General features: G+C 47.7%; 1 protein-coding gene across 1 annotated transcript in view; it reads right to left on the bottom strand.

Moving 5' to 3' along the window:
• The window catches only part of NOC4L (nucleolar complex associated 4 homolog), a 13,175-nt gene extending 927 nt beyond the window's left edge, over nucleotides 1-12,248 (bottom strand). The window contains exons 1-14 of the mRNA XM_088135317.1: nucleotides 12,036-12,248; nucleotides 10,923-11,043; nucleotides 8,927-9,033; nucleotides 7,209-7,310; nucleotides 6,713-6,862; nucleotides 5,817-5,916; nucleotides 5,095-5,129; nucleotides 4,670-4,720; nucleotides 4,306-4,417; nucleotides 3,623-3,683; nucleotides 2,060-2,170; nucleotides 1,240-1,403; nucleotides 744-826; nucleotides 86-199 (exon numbers count right to left, since the gene is read on the bottom strand). Of these exons, the coding sequence (XP_087991443.1) occupies nucleotides 86-199; nucleotides 744-826; nucleotides 1,240-1,403; nucleotides 2,060-2,170; nucleotides 3,623-3,683; nucleotides 4,306-4,417; nucleotides 4,670-4,720; nucleotides 5,095-5,129; nucleotides 5,817-5,916; nucleotides 6,713-6,862; nucleotides 7,209-7,310; nucleotides 8,927-9,033; nucleotides 10,923-11,043; nucleotides 12,036-12,164 (1,440 nt within the window). The 5' untranslated portion in view covers nucleotides 12,165-12,248. The remainder of the gene's footprint in view (nucleotides 1-85; nucleotides 200-743; nucleotides 827-1,239; nucleotides 1,404-2,059; nucleotides 2,171-3,622; nucleotides 3,684-4,305; nucleotides 4,418-4,669; nucleotides 4,721-5,094; nucleotides 5,130-5,816; nucleotides 5,917-6,712; nucleotides 6,863-7,208; nucleotides 7,311-8,926; nucleotides 9,034-10,922; nucleotides 11,044-12,035) is intronic.
• Between the last annotated feature and the right edge of the window lie 1,732 nt (nucleotides 12,249-13,980).

Here is a 13,980-nt window from a genome sequence, read left to right as displayed (position 1 = left end):
GAACTGGAGGAGGTTGGACCACTCATCTGGAAAGGGCCCCAGGGTGGAGAAGGCTTGTCCCCAGGCTTTATATGGACATAGATACCTCAAAAGCTGTCAATTCTAGGGTCTCAGACAAATCCTGTTCCATCTCAGATAGAGGAAGGTTAATTTCAGCCGCGGCACTGGCAACATCAGGATGATAATGCTTCTGCAGCGTCTAGAGAAGGAGAACGAAAGAAACAGCTGACTTATATTTAAAGCCCTGAGAAAGAGCTGTCATTCCAGCTCAATCCCCAGGACAGCCTCCCCATCTTCTCACGGTCCTCACTTTGGTAACGTAGGTACATCAATTCCAGCTTCCTTCACAGAGATGAAGCAAGAGTTTGCAGAGAGCATGTGCCAAGGAATGCTTCAAAATCCTTCTCAAATTGCCAGATGTTACCTAAGTTCTTTCCGCACTGGGCCGTGAAACCACAGACCCAACTGCCTTCATCCTGGGGGGGTTACAGATTCCATGGGTTGCCAATGATCTTTTCTAAACCTGGCTGGTTCCTTGTGCCATCAATTCTATCTCAAGTTGCATGGAAATAAATAGGAGCAGCTGTCAACGGCTGCAGATCAAGTGACTGCCAACGGCATAGCTGTTCGTGCTGGGGGAGATGTCAACAGCTACACCCATCTTCCTCCCTCATGGATTTTTTAAAACAGTGTGCAGCTAGAATTCCACCAAACCCTTAGGCTCCCCTCTGATGAAAACATACTTTTATTTCCCACAAGGAGCTCTCCAAAGCCTTGCTTTCCAAGGGCTCTTTTTCATCCATCTTATAAGGATCCTCTGACATCTCTAAAGAAGATAAAAGAGAGAAAACCAGAATAAACCATCAAGGTCAACTTTGTAGCTCTGTGGGATGAGGCCTTCTCCTTGCCATCCGTGATCACAAGAGAGAGATGAGCACGTCTTCTCAAACCCACATTTCTGAAGAAACATTCTTCATGCACCCATAGTGGGGGGAACCACTGAGATAGAAACCAGTCACAAAGATCGGTGTGGACCTGCCCTGTGCAATGAGCAACCAAAACTGGGGTGAAGCTAGCCAGCCAGTGGTTCTCCTTGGAGAACCAATCCAGCAGACCCTTGAGCAGATACAATCCAGATTGTGTCTATGCACTTGTGGGTTCCACTCTTTCCCCTCAAAGTTAAGTCAACCTCCACTGAGCTAGTGGAAACAGCCTTTCTGAGCTGTGTTTCTCTCTCACCTGCAAGGCTGTTGGGCTTGTGGATGAGCACCAGGCAAGATGGATGCCTCCTCAAGAGGTTACAGATAAATGGAATGACAATCAGCAAGCCATCAGGAGGGGCAGTGAGTGCCAGGCGGGAGAGGCGTTTCGCAAACGCTGCCACCAGATATGCTGGCAAGTGTCTGTTGGAAGCAGAAGAGACACTAAGAGAAAGCTATTTTCCACCCATGACCCGCACAAGTCCACACCGTTAGCATGAACCGCCTAAAAAAACTCCCTTTCTGTTCAGGAAAGGTCAGCACTGAATGATAAAGCCACCACAGGTAGTTCTCATTTAGCGACTGCCTTGTTTAGCAACCGTTCGCAATTACAACAGTAATGAAAAAGTAATTTTATGACCAATCCTCGCATGGACCATAAAGTAGGCCTGCAAAGGAAAGGAAAGCTGAAGGACAATCAGAAGCACAGCTGCAGTTTCACTTAGCGACCGCTTTGCTTAACAACCAAGTTGCCGGTCCCAAATGCAGCCGCTAACTGAGGACTATCTGTTCTTTATATGCATAGAAATTCCAGGTTCAATTCACAGCCTCTTCCTTAAACAAAACAAATAAACAAGGTTGCAGAATCATCAGAATTACTGTCTCCTTTCAGCTACAAATGCACAAAACACGTCTCATTTATTCTTTGTTTAACAGTAAAAAAATTTTTTCCAGGGGCCGGGCTGGAGATGACAAGGAAACAAACTCTCCACCTGGGTTATTAATGGGACCTTAATGGGCTATTAATGGGCAATGGGATATGAAGCAGTTCTTGGGTGCTCCATCAAACCTTTACTTACGAAGACGATAAGAACATGTCCAACAAACGGAAAAATCGGGCCCGGTATTTTACGTGGAAGATGGAGGGGTCCAGAAGACTGTAGAGTTTGGTGTAGAAATCTGGATATTCCCTACAAAAACAAAAACAGAACACCTGCTTAACTCAAAGAATTATTTAGATTTGTCCCAAATTCACAATTGGATAATTTATGCTTCGGCAGCATTTAGGATGCAACAATGCTCACCAGGAGGTCAAACTGTCCTGTTTATACGGGTGGACAATGCCATGACACACGTGTGTAGAAAAAGGTTGGAGTTTGGGATATGGTAGTGACATCATGGGGCCACTTGTGTCATCTGACACCCCCCCCCCCAATATACGTCTCTGCCTAGGGGGGTTTGGCATTCAAGAGGAAACACCTAAGAGTGAAGTTCTGAAACTATGATGAACCCACCAAAATGAATAATAAGAGGTAATTTACACGATAATCACTTATGGACTAAAAAAATATGATTAATGGAGTATCCTCTAGGATTTAACAGAGATTAATTAATAATCACCTATGAATTTATATGCCTGGACTATAAACTATAACAAGCAAAGAAAAAGGGTTCTTGTTTTGTTTTACTTCAAGAAAGTCATTAGCTGGGTTCCAAAGGTCTTGCCCTGAGAAAATAGTCCCTTTTTTTTGGCAGAAGAAAGTCATGACTTCATTCCCATTTGTTCTGATCATTAGGACATTCTCATACTCAAGAGTAGCTGGGCGTGTTGGGACATCAGAAAGAAACAGAAACAGTGAAAGTGGGCTACCTTGTTCTCAACGAAGTAGATCTGTAAATCCTAGCCAATGATTTCAGTGCGAGCAACCATACATAGCAAATTTAACTAACTGAAACCTGTTGCTTTGTCCTAACTCGGACCATGTTTAGCTAACCTCAACTATAGTACAACCTTCAAACCAGAGTTTGTAAAGTTGCTGACTTTCCCCCCCATGAATCATAGTTATAGCTAACCAGAGGTTTCCCAACTTTCAAAAAAGAGACTCAAAGGAGACCAGGTTTAAGAGAGTAGCTCTCAACTGCCTTGTAGCTTCATCAAATATGAAAGGGAAGGTGGCTAGCAGGCTAGATCAGGGGTTTCACCTTTCTCAGGCTACAGAACCTGTTAGTTATTTGAAAAATTGGGGGAACCCCTGACCAGGAGGCAAGCTCTAATGATAAAATATTGGCTGCGTTCAAGTGGTTCTTCCCCACTTAGGCTATCCCAGAACCCTAGGATTTGAAGGAACAAAGCTCGAAAAACTCTACCCTAGATCAGAAGTAGTATCTAGTTTTGTAAGACGGCAGTGGTTGAACCTGACTTGTCTCTCTCTGCCTCTGAAAAGATGCTCTCCAGATATGTGGAGTCTGCAAAGGCCATGCTGGCTAGAAATCACAGTCCCCAAACATCTGGAAGACTCCTGGCTGGGCAAAGCTGGCCTAAAAACGATCTGTAATGTATGAATGGATGATTGGGGAACTGAAGCCTTTGGCTGAGGAACACAGTCCACTTTGCAGGACGGTGGACTTGCTAAGGAACTTACAAATTATGTTGGAGGATCAGAACAAACAGTCCATTTAACGCAAGAAGGCTGATGGCTCCACCTGAAGGAGAAGCACAGAGCAGGGTGACATAAGAAATGAGTTACAGCTAGCCATCAGATGACCCAGCAGAGCCACCAATTACATTCCAACCCACCACGTGTGATGCTAGATGTCCACAGTTCACCCAAACCACATGCAAGAGGGAGATGCCCCAGTGGTTGGATGCCAACGTTGAAGAATCCCTCCAGGAGGCCTGTTCCCACCTCTAGAGGAATATAGGGGCGACCTTGGGCATTGAGATGGAATGAACGTGCCATTCAAGGGATGCTCACAGGAAAGATGACGCAGTCATGAGAAACCCCACCTAGGTTTTGTTTAGTATAAGATGGGAGAAAGACCAAGCTTTCAGATTCGGTTATTCTACCTTACCATCATAAAGAACATTCCTGGAATCCCTTCCATGCCCATTTCTTGACCTAGCCCATCTTGAAAGGGTTGACATCAATCTTAAATTTGTCCAAGTTCCTCTCTGATCCATCTCATATTAACAAAATCAAGACAGGGTTATTCTGAATTTCTTTTTCGTGTTTCCCTCTTTCTCAGGACTGTGTCATCTTTTCTGCTCGATTGTTCCTTCCCTAAGCCCAAGGTCAACCCTACATTCCTTCACACCACCACTCACCAACATCGTAAGCGACCGTCAAGAAATCCATCAAGAGGGTGGGCTCATTCAGGTGGGGCAAGATGGAGTCATGCAGGATGACCAACACTTTTTTGTAGAGACTTCCAGGTAACTGCAAAGGGAGAGAGAGAGAAGGGGGGCCACGTTAGGTAGGGGGAGCGGATGCGGCAGTCAAGTGCATTTCCTTCACGCGTGGTCTGATGCAAAGGTGGAATGCTAGGTGAATTCCTTCTATATTCATATCTTTCTAGGAAGAAACATTCTGATCTCTCCTGATGAAGGTGCACTTGAGGCCAGGCCTAGATGGATAACTTGGGTGTGACCTTAACCCCACAGTCAGCCCTTCAAGATTTTCAATGCCCACCTTGTACTTCAGGAATCCAAGCCACATCCTCTCGAAGGCCCGCCTGTGTTCCTGAAAAAAAAGAAAGAAAATTAAGGAGAAAGAAGCAAAGCAGCCTTTGGAATGAACTATCATGCAGGCTTCAATGGGAAAGCCAAGTGTCCATCAAATTACATCCTAGTTCTTGAGATGCTCCGGAGAGGATGTCATGCCATACCCGCTTTGTTGAAAAATCTCTTCTTTCCCAGCTCTGTTCACACATCAGACCCAGCAACTGAATTCACACAACCTGCTCATTTTGGTCATTATTATCCTCTGTCTGGTCTGTTGTGCCACCCCTTCTATGGCATTCCACACACATGCAACACCCCCAGCCTCAAAATGTCCCTTAAGCAAGGACAACAGAAGTGCAACAATGAATAATTTCACTCAGTCAAAAGATATACCTTTAGCTTGGACACTTTCCACTCCTCCTGATTAGCTGTTGAGGGAGAAAGAGAAAGAGAGATCCAACTGAAAAAAAAACCCTGCAAGAATCTAAATAACTCTTCGTATATCCCCTCAATGCTCTAGAATAATTTAGCCTGTGAGATGGCAATCAGAGATGGATTGGAGTTCACGCACTGCATAAAGCTATTGTGTAGGTTTGCTAAGCTTGCTTCTTTCTCTGTTGAATTTACATCTTGCTGTTCCTCCAAGATTTCAGGAAGGGATGCCTCCAATTTGATCCCCACAACGACCTCGTCAGGAACGAGTTGGGCCGAGAGAGAGTGATGGGCTCAAAGTGACCCAGTGGGCTTCTACGGCTGTGGGTGGACTGGAACTTGGGTCTCCCTACTCATAATCCAACACCTTCACCACTATATCAAACTGGCTTAAGTCTGTTTTTGGTTTAGTTTGTTGCCTGTTATTCTCTTCTCTTCTATTGGAAACAGTAATCGCTTAGTAGGACATGCAAGGCCAGCCATGGTGGCTTCGCAGCTTCTTCAACAAACTATGGCTTGGTGTGATACCAGAACCAAGCCACAATCCAGGACTTGGCTTTTGCCTGATGGACATTATGGGTTCTTTAAACCCTGAAGTAAGCTGAGTTCACACTTGACACATCTGCCAAGATCACAATTCTGGCTGGACAGGTGGATGCAAGAAACCGGAAACTTTCACTCACCATGTTTCACCAGAAAGTTTTTTATCTCGCCTTCCTCACTCGGCATGATGATGGACGAAATGAGAGTGAAGGCATTCTTTTGGTAAATCGGAAATGGGGCCTGTAGGCAAAAAAATAGACAATAAAAATAAAAAGATGCAGACATTTTAATTGCTTTTGGGGAACACCAAATATACTGCAAGGAACTTTTTCCCCTGCCCCCTAAACACAAACAAAATATTCCTTATGATGCCATTCTTTCCTATCTTGAAAATGTTCTTCTCTTGCCCATTTTGCAGTGAGCCCTCCTCCTCCTATTTTAACTTTTTTTTTTCTGTTTGTTTTATTTATTTCAAAACTTTTAAAGAATAAAATAAATGACTACATACAAGAGGCCTAGAACTCACGGTCTCCTCTTGAATTGCCAAAGAGAAGGAGATGGAGAAGATGATGGAGAAGAAGACGGAGAAGGAGTAGATGGAGGAGGAGGAGGAAGGGGAGAAGGAGAAGGAGAAGGAGAAGGAGGAGATGGAGAAGATGATGGAGAAGAAGACGGAGAAGGAGAAGATGGAGGAGGAGGAGGAGGAAGGGGAGGAGGAGGAGGAGAAGGAGAAGGAGAAGGAGAAGGAGGAGAAGGAGGAGAAGGAGAAGGAGAAGGAGAAGGAGAAGGAGAAGGAGAAGGAGAAGGAGAAGGAGAAGGAGAAGGAGGAGAAGGAAGGTAAGATGACAATGGAGCTTTCATTTTAGAAGGCATACTGTGCATGCCTCCAACCATGGCATTCATGCCAAGGAAGTCCTAGGAGACAGGACAGAACTGGTGCAGTGGTATTGTTCCCCAAAGGGATGCCTGATCGAATGACCCAGAAAAAGAAATAAATAAAAACAGAGTTCCACTTTGAACAAGGACACTGGGGTACCCGTTTGGCCTTCTGCATCACGCTGCCCAGGTTTTCGGCTACTGCCTTCATCACAAAGAACCGGACATCATCCTGTTCCATGTATTCCTGGAAGTGAGAGATTAGGAGCGAGGAATCTTGGTCTGTCTGGATTAGGCCCTCCACAACCACCTGAAAGAGAGCAAAGAGAATCAGAGGCTCGGAGAGCAGAATGGATCAAAATTGCTTTATCACCACGCCTTCCCCTGGGAGATATAAATTCTCTCTCCTAGAGGGGAGAACTCAGGAGGGTCCTCAAAGGTTTGGAGAAGTATGACAAAGAATTTGGGGAGAGTTCACCCCCTCAGGAACCCCAAACATGATAATTTTCTCGGGGGGGGGACAAGAAAGAGGAAGAAATGGAACTGAAAGCTGAATCAAGAGAGCCCACACTACAATTTTTTGTTCTTGCACATTCTAATTCTGACAACAGGAACCAAGGTCCAAGGATGCCTGTATCAGAATTCACACAACTTACTTGTAAAAGCTCCCGGGGGAAATTGAAACTCCATTCATTCTTGACCAAAGGGTGTTTGGCTTCTAGTTCAGTGAATTTCATCAGGGTACCAAGAGCAGTTTCCTTCCATCCAAACAGACAGGCGAGAAAGCAGAAGAGTGAAAGAGATGTTGAATACTAAGTCCATTTTTCCTCCCCAAACATTCTTCAAGAATCGTAGAGCATTTTCAACGCTTTGGGGACTAAGAAAGCTGGGCGGCACTAAGCCACTGTTTAATGGTGGTTTACAGAATAAGCCTCAATTAGGCAGATGCACTGAGGATGCTAAGGTGAAATCAAACAGGACACATTGCATGAAGTCAGTGTTTTTCAAACCTGACAACTTTAAGTTGGCTGGAGAATTCTGGGAGTTGAAGTCCACACACCTTAATGTTGCCAAGTTTGTAAAACGCTGACTTGGTGCAATGTGAAAATCGGTTCATTGATTTAGGAGGATGATCTGAGATGAAGAGAGCCAATGGTGAGAAAGAGATCAGGCCGGTATTTCATACAAGGGGGAACCATGACTTTATTCCCACTAATGACTGAGGACCCTAATTCTTGAGGACACAGAATAGAACAGAAGCAAAATAACCCTCTTGCTTCATTGAGTTTATATAGTGATGCTTCTTGAGGCAGAGAACCCTTTCAGCACAGAGCCTGAATCAATCTATCTATTATCTATCTATCTATCTGTGTATGAAATCCCTCCCTCTCTCCCTTCCTTCCTTCCTCTTCCCTCCCTCCCTCCCTCCTTCCTTCCTCTTCCCTCCCTCCCTCCCTTCCTCTTCCCTCCCTCCCTCCCTCCTTCCTTCCTCTTCCCTCCCTCCCTCCTTCCTTCCTCTTCCCTCCCTCCCTCCCTCCCTCCCTCCCTCCTTCCTCTTCCCTCCCTCCCTCCCTCCTTCCTTCCTCTTCCCTCCCTCCCTCCTTCCTTCCTTTTCCCTCCCTCCCTCCCTCCCTCCTTCCTTCCTTCTTCCCTCCTCCCTCCCTCCCTCCCTCCTTCCTTCCTCTTCCCTCCCTCCCTCCCTCCCTCCTTCCTTCCTCCTCCCTCCCTCCCTCCCTCCTTCCTTCCTCCTCCCTCCCTCCCTCTTTCCTTCCTCCTCCCTCCCTCCTTCCTTCCTCTTCCCTCCCTCCCTCCCTCCCTCCTCCCTCCTTCTCTCCCTCCCTCCCTCCTTCCTTCCCTCCCTCCCTCCCTCCTCCCTTCCTTCCTTCCTTCCTTCCTTCCCTTTCTTTTTCCTTTGCTAGGGCAGAATTTTCACAGTACACGCTGATGGGTTATGCAACCAGCCCCAGAATTCTGGCTTTTGCTGCTACAAAATTAGAATGCTTTTTCTTTGAGAACGTAACTTCTTCAGCTCATATTGTTCCTCTGGCTTCTGCAACTGCAAATGAAGATTTGCAAATTGCTCTTCTGCATGAAAACCAGCAGCGCAACCTCCCTGCGGGTAGACAACTAGCATGTCCAGGGGAAAACAGAAAGAAAGAAAAAGCAGACCTATTTTCCCTGACATGCTTGCTTTCCACATTGGGGGAATGTTGAGATAAAGAAGCCTGACGCTTTTCCAGCACGTTGCTAAAATCTGAAGTGGAAAGGCCCAGACGGAAATGGAGTGGCCTCCTTACAACCTCCTTACTGCTTTTGCTACTCCACCTGTTTGCAAGGATCCCTCATCAGACGAAGATCGCTTTGGGAAACTCACTTTGACTGGGAACGATTTGTGGCCCATCAGTTCCCCTAGGCAATTGGTGCAACTGTTGTAGCGATGTCTCATCCAGATTTTGTATTTCGTTTCTGCACTGCAACTCTCTGAAACAAGGCAAGGCGAAGGCAGGAGACAGATAAAGAGGAGCTACCAAGGCTGATGATGCTTTGAGATCATCAGCTACCACAGACACTCGGTATAAACCCATCCACAGATAAGCCAACCCGCAAAATCGCAATCAACCAGGGGAAAGATTTCCTCTTCTTCCATTCACAAACTTCTTGTTCGTACACCTCAAATTCTCTGGCAACAACAGAATTGTTTGACTCCTCCACTGTACTAACAACTATTTATTTGTTTTATGTATCTATATTTCAAATTTGTCACCGCCCGTCTCACGGCAGAGCGACTCTGGGCGGTTTATAGTAAAAAGGATCAATATTTTAACTAATCAATTGAATCAACGTGAATTGAAATGCATTACAGGAGGCTTGAAAGCTGCATCATATACTAACTTTGGGGCATTTCCAGGCATGGTGATTACCTACCTACTGGAAATGGGTGCAGCAAAAGGCTGGAAACGGCAAACTTTTATACCATCACTTAAAGCCCGTGATTTTTTTTTTTTTTTAAATCTAAGCTCTAGTCCGCGGATAAGCCAAACCCAATTTTGGGGGTGTGTTTTGGAACCAAACATTCTTGGCTTATATACAAAATATTAGGAAAAGGTGGTAATTGATTTTGCTCTTGATGAAAGGACTCTGAGGTCTTTCTCTCCTGCCCAACTCCTCAAAGTTAGCTGATAACGTTTTTTGAAACAATTCTGATTTAACGGACCTCGGTTTTAGCAGACTTTGAATGCAACGGACAAAATCTGCTGCAGGGCGTGTGCCGTGCGGGGACGTTGGCAGCGGTGGCTGTAGAGAGGCAAAAGGTGGGAAGCACAGGGAACCCGAGGGGTGCAGAAGGATGGGCTGGGGGGTTATACTATGCTGGAAACTACTGCAAGGGAGGGTGATTGATTAATGCACACCAACCTTGCCTTCCTTGTTATTAATAGGGTAAACCCTTGATCTAATAGGCATCTGTCTTTAATGGATGCTGGCCTGTTAAATCAAGAATTTAGTATATTCCCCCCCCCCCATAAGATTTCTAAACTAAAAACTAAACTTAAAAAGAAAAAAAAACTTCTCCATTTAGTTCAATATCCTTAGCAGGGCAGTCACTTTTAGGATTAAATCAAGCAGTGGCCCTTGTTTTGTTTTTTTAAATTTGTATTTGTTTTAATTGGTGTTTGCATACTGTTTTAACTCTTGGTTTTATTGTATGCCGCCCAGAGTCACCTTCGGTGAGATGGGTGGCCCTATCGATTTGATGGATGGACAGACGGACGGACGGACGGACAGACAGACAGACAGATAGATCCCTGAAGTCACAACAGTTGGTAGCCAACTTTGGCAGAGCTTCAGAAAGCTAATCAGAGTTAGATCCGGTTAGTATTTGCAGGAGAGCCCATCAGCGTAACTCAGGGTTGTAAGAAAGACTGGGAAGTTGAAAACCTCCCTGAGCTGTTCATGCTTCAAAAATGCTTGAGAATTATTTCAGAATTTGCACACGCAGAGCCCCTGTCTCCTAGCTCATGAAAGCAGCCGTGTCAGCTTTTGTGTGAGCCTGAAAAATACGCCGCGGCTTTCAGGGTCCCACAAAAGCCTCACGGTTTTCACAAGCAGATTCATGAACACAATCATGGCTTTGTCCCTGCTTGTACAGAATCCTTAAAAAAAAAAATCCAGCTGCTTTAATGAACACAGAGGTGCTGTGCTCACCTGAGGCGCAAAGCACTTCTGCCAAACCATCTTTGAAGCATGCGCAGCCTTGAAAACGACCCCAAAAGAGCTACCACAAGCAAACGACAGGGACTTAGTCAAATCAGAGGCACTGAGGTCCTGTTTCCCACATCCATCGGTGTTCTCCCCCAAGCCCATCCTCTCACCTTGGATAGACTCCTCCTCGGAGGGAAGTTTGCCAGCGAAGAGTTCACCCCGCATGAGCAAAGCTCCAAAGAGGCGGCTGCAAGTCCGGATGGCACATAAGATTATCTCCTGGTCCTCGGCCTGCGGAGGATCAGAAACCAGGATTTGGGGAAGGGAAGAGAGGGAGCAAAACGCAGAGGATTAAGACACAGCGGCTGCGTCTTCCTGATTCACAAAAGAAGATGCTCAGCGGCAGCCACACTCTGCCCATGCTCAGGGACAGCCTGTCCTTCCCCTGCCCTTATGGATGGCTCAGTTCATTCTCCCAAGCTTTTTTCCCTAAACGAAATGCTCTTGGAAAGAAGAAGATGGATTCACTCATGCTATTGAAAGCAGCTGCATCTTCCTGATTCACAAGAGAAGGTGCTCAGCGGCAGCCACGCTCTGCCCGTGCTCAGGAACACCCTGTAGTTCTTAGGGATGGCTCAGTTCATTCTCCAAATTTGTGTCCTTGCCGGTCCAAAAGGATCCCTCTCTTTGCACTGGCCAGAGAAATCCTTACAGTTTTGTGCCAGCTGCCGCATTTCACGTCTTTCTTGCTTCTCCAAGCCTCCCTTGCACTCCAAAAGAGAGGCCTTCAGACTCGACCCTGCCAACACCTGCTATCCTCAACCCCCCCCCCCCTTGGAGAAAGCACCGCTGGATTCAAGGTCCTGCGGGTCCGAAGCCCTTTGCTTTGCAAAACAGGCCCACTCAGCTGCACTGCTCCTGCCGCTTGGCCGGGGGTGTGGCGGGGGAGCCAACTCGGGTCTTCCCAGGCGGGTGGGGGGAGCACTCTGCCTATGCTCTATTCCTCCCTCCAATCGGTTTCCCGGTTTACAAACAGGGGCCGAGGAAGGAATCAGAAGCGCAACTCGCGGAAAGCTGCTTGAGTTGGAGCAGCCCGAAGGCTGCGCACCCAACCGGGCTCGCTCCTGGAAGCGCACGACTGACCACGGGGCGGGCTGGGGGCGCTGGGGACTGCGCGTGCGGCGCTCCAACACACACACACACACACACACACACACACAGCCAGCCAGCCAGCCACCCGGGGCCGAGGCAGCTGGGCTCCCCGCGGCGCTGCTGGCGCCCACCTGCAGAAGCTCCAGGATCTCGAAGACGCGGTTGGCGCAGCGGCGGCTGCCCAGCGCCTCCTCCAGGCAGGCGGCCAGCGCGGCTTCGGCTTCCCGGCGCGCTTCTCCTTCGGGGGCCGCCGCCGCCATGGCCCACCACCAGCCCGCGGCTGGCTGGCTCGCCCGCTCGCTGCCCACGTGCGCGCGCGGAAGGAAGGAAGGGGCGAAGGGAGGAAGCGAGCCCGGCCAGGCGCCGCCTTGCGCCCGGCTCCTCCCCGGGATGGCGACGCGCTGCAGCCGCTCCGCCTCCGCGCAGGGCGGAGCGCAGCGGAGGCGCCGGGAGTCTGCCCGGCTCCTGCGGAGGGCTGGGCGGCTGCCCTGCCGGGGCCGAGCCCTGAACAGCGGGCAGCCGCGTTGGGAAGGTGCGGGGGCCGAGGAGTCCCGCTCTGGAGAGGCCGGGGCGGGCGGGGGAGGATTCGGGGCGTGGGATCCGGCGCGTCTGGGCAGCGCCGGGTTGCCAAAGGATGCCATCGGGGGCCTCACCCGTGGAGCCCCCTTGCTATCATCTATCTATCTATCTATCTATCTATCTATCTATCTATCTATCTATCTATCTATCTATCTATCTATCTATCTATCTATCTATCCATCCATCCATCCATCCATCCATCTATCATCTACCTACCTACCTACCTACCTACCTACCTAATTTTTAAGTACAGTACTCAGAACGAATGCAAACCAAATTAGAACAAAGAGAAACACCAGAAAAAGCTAAAGGTGTAGGAAAAAAAGAAAAAAGATTCAAAGGAGTGGCCTCTGATCGTCTTTACAGCAGTGATAAGTGTAGTTGTAAATTTATCTTTCTCTAAAGTTACATCATGGCCCTCTTTTTTCCTATGCTCGACGCTGTCTAATCCTCAAAACCATAAATCACACGTTCGCTTTTCGTCATTTTTATGCAAGAAGTCCATCGGGGGTTACCAGTCACCAATAAATGTAGAGCGTCCTTTCTCTAATCAAAGACAAGTGTTTGTCCATCAACCGTTCCGTCTTCCAGCTGGTGGACTTGCAGGCTCCGCTGCCATCTGCGGCCAGAGCCCCCCAGGACAGGCCTGTCAACCAGCCTGGCCTTGGTGCCACCTGCCCGGGGAGAATTCTTCCAGCTTTCCTGGGAAATGCCAGGAACGAAAGCAGGATTTTACAGCAGAGGTTCCCAACCCGGGGCTTGGAAATTGAATTCGAGCAGACGACTTGAATACAGCATGAAATCTTGCTGTATTGAAAAGTGAGTGACCTCTTAGATATTCTTTTCAAATGTTTTTAAAAAAAATGTTGGTGCCTTCGAGTCAGTCTTGACTACTGGCCACTGCCTGGACTAGTCCCTGCAGGTTTTTTTGGCCAGATTTTTGGAAGTGGTTTGCCCTTGCCACCGTCTTCCTAAGGCTGAGAGAGGGACTGGCCTGAGGTCACCCAGCTGGGTTTGTGCCTAAGGCAGGACTAGAACTCATGGCCCCCTGGCTTCTAGTCCAGTGCCTTTGGTCACGACACCTATCTGGATCCTTGCTTTGATGCCTTCAAATCAGTTTTGAAGCCTTGTGACTACATGGCAAGTCCACAGAGTTTTTGTTGGCAACATTTTTGGAAATGTTTTGCTCGTCTTCTTCCCAGGGCTGAGAGAGGGGGACTGGCCCAAGGTCACCCAGCTGGCTCCGTGCCCAAGCCAAGCCGAGAACTCCCCATCTCCCGGTTCCTAGCCTGGTGCCTTCACCACTACCTCAAACTGGCTCGGCTGTTCATTTAGTCACTATTTTATAACAGTGCATTATGGCCTGTCATTCTGTCTTATTTTCATTAATACTTGCCAGAGACAATGTCATTGGTGAGGACAGCCCTGAACCAGGACCACAATATAAAATACACTTTAGGTACAAACCATTACAAGAATGTTATAAAAAATGTACAC

The sequence above is a fragment of the Python bivittatus genome, unplaced genomic scaffold, assembly GCF_059951505.1.
Source record: "Python bivittatus isolate LINGU-HERP-01145 unplaced genomic scaffold, Pbiv_v1 ctg000100_np1212, whole genome shotgun sequence".
NCBI classification, from domain to species: Eukaryota; Metazoa; Chordata; class Lepidosauria; order Squamata; family Pythonidae; genus Python; species Python bivittatus.
Note: the sequence above shows the minus strand (reverse complement) of the source record. Positions and strands in the feature narration are given on the sequence as shown.